The sequence below is a fragment of the Alligator sinensis genome, unplaced genomic scaffold (genome assembly GCF_000455745.1).
Source record: "Alligator sinensis unplaced genomic scaffold, ASM45574v1 scaffold432_1, whole genome shotgun sequence".
Classification (NCBI taxonomy): Eukaryota; Metazoa; Chordata; order Crocodylia; family Alligatoridae; genus Alligator; species Alligator sinensis.
In genome coordinates, this window is record NW_005841998.1 from 2,121,697 (window position 1) to 2,123,221 (window position 1,525).

Sequence of the window (1,525 nt, forward strand, 5' to 3'; positions counted from 1 at the left end):
TGGGGCAAGCAGCTGGGCTTTCTCAACCCTGGAGGTAATTGTACTGAATTTTCATGCACCAGTTGATTCAGTTTGAACATACATTGATTCAAGTCTTAGACTGGTTTATGCCATTTTTAGACCGGTCTGTGTGTATGCAACTTCTGTACAGTTAGGAGTGTAGATTGATTTCCAATTACTGAGACTGGGTTTAAGCAAGATTTGCACTTGGGCAAACTAAGTTAGATCGGGTGGCCATTTTTAACCCAATCTAACCTCCCTCTTCCTCCCACAAATGTCTGCACCTAGCCTATGTTCACAGCATCTACTGCTGTGATTAGGCAACTTACTGTATTGAGTGTAGCAGTAAAGAGGAATCTGGGCACAAAGTTGAGAGTATCCAAAGGAGGTCTGAAGAAACTAGCAGGTAGGAGTGAAGCAGTCAGAGAAGTCTTGGGGTAGTAAACTGGGGAAAGGCAGGCTCTGAAATGCAAAATGTTGGGAAAAATCTGGAATGCCTGAAGAGTCTGAGGAGAGAAGCACACTGGACAGGGTCCAAGCAGCCCAAAAATATAATCTCAGTTCTACCTGCAGACTGGGCCCCAGAATCCTATCAAGCTATTTACAAAACGGCTCTCTAGCTTAGGGTGGACCTGAAACCTGTCAAAGCAGAATGCATCTGTCTGCACAGCCTTTGAAACTAAGGTTCCCTCTGCTGCTCCTGCCATGGAAACTGATGCATCCAATCAGTAAAAGTAGGTCAGGTGATTTGAAATTGTTGTGCCTGCTGTTTCATAAAGAACTAAAAAAAAAAAAAAAAAAAAAAAAAAAAAAAAGCATACAACAGACTAAACATCAGGTCAGGATCAAAGCCATTAATTAAGCGTATGTTGTATATACGCTTAATATATTATAATTCATTATAGAGTGCATAGAGAGACAGGAGTAGAAAAGTGGTGGGGAGAGAATGATGGAGACTGCACTATTCTCTGGAGGTGACTTTTTAACTCATTTTTTAGAGTGACAGCTCTACAGGCTGTATAAAGCAGAAGCACAAATCAGACTAGGTCACCTTAGTGAGTGAAAGGAAAGCAAAAATATCTTGACAACTGGGACCAGGTGTACCAAGACAAAGGCCAAGAACTGGGTGAGCATGAACATGAAATGATGCTCTCACACCTAGCCTGGTGTGGTCCTTCGAGAACAGAACTGATACATTTGTGTGTGGGGAAACTTGAATTGGCACTGCCTGTGTCGTAATAGTTCTGTACATTAACAGGGGACACCAGTCTTGTAAACAGACCATTTGGGAATTTGCAGAAGTTTTAGAACAGAGAGAAAAATACATTTAGTCCCAGCCAGTCCCCACAGATTGACTTGTTTTTTTAGGTGGAAGGTGGGGTAGATTTGCACCTTATAGATTAACTAAATCAGAGATGCATGGCATAAGCATTTGTAAGCAGCAGCTTGCTTCATCACATATTATGAATGGACTACAGCAGAGCTTCTAAATATTAAGCAGTGATTAGAATACGAAGGGTAGGGA

At 41.7% G+C, this 1,525-nt stretch overlaps 1 protein-coding gene across 5 annotated transcripts in view; it reads right to left on the reverse strand.

Moving 5' to 3' along the window:
- Positions 1–1,525, reverse strand: part of ACYP2 (acylphosphatase 2) — a 123,908-nt gene that overhangs the window by 12,904 nt on the left and 109,479 nt on the right. For 3 of the 5 annotated variants that reach the window (XM_025201593.1, XM_025201591.1, XM_025201592.1), the window contains one exon: positions 330–462. The exons of the other annotated variants lie outside the window; for them this stretch is intronic. In XM_025201593.1, the coding sequence (XP_025057378.1) occupies positions 330–462 (133 nt within the window). The remainder of the gene's footprint in view (positions 1–329; positions 463–1,525) is intronic. 5 annotated transcript variants of the gene reach the window in all.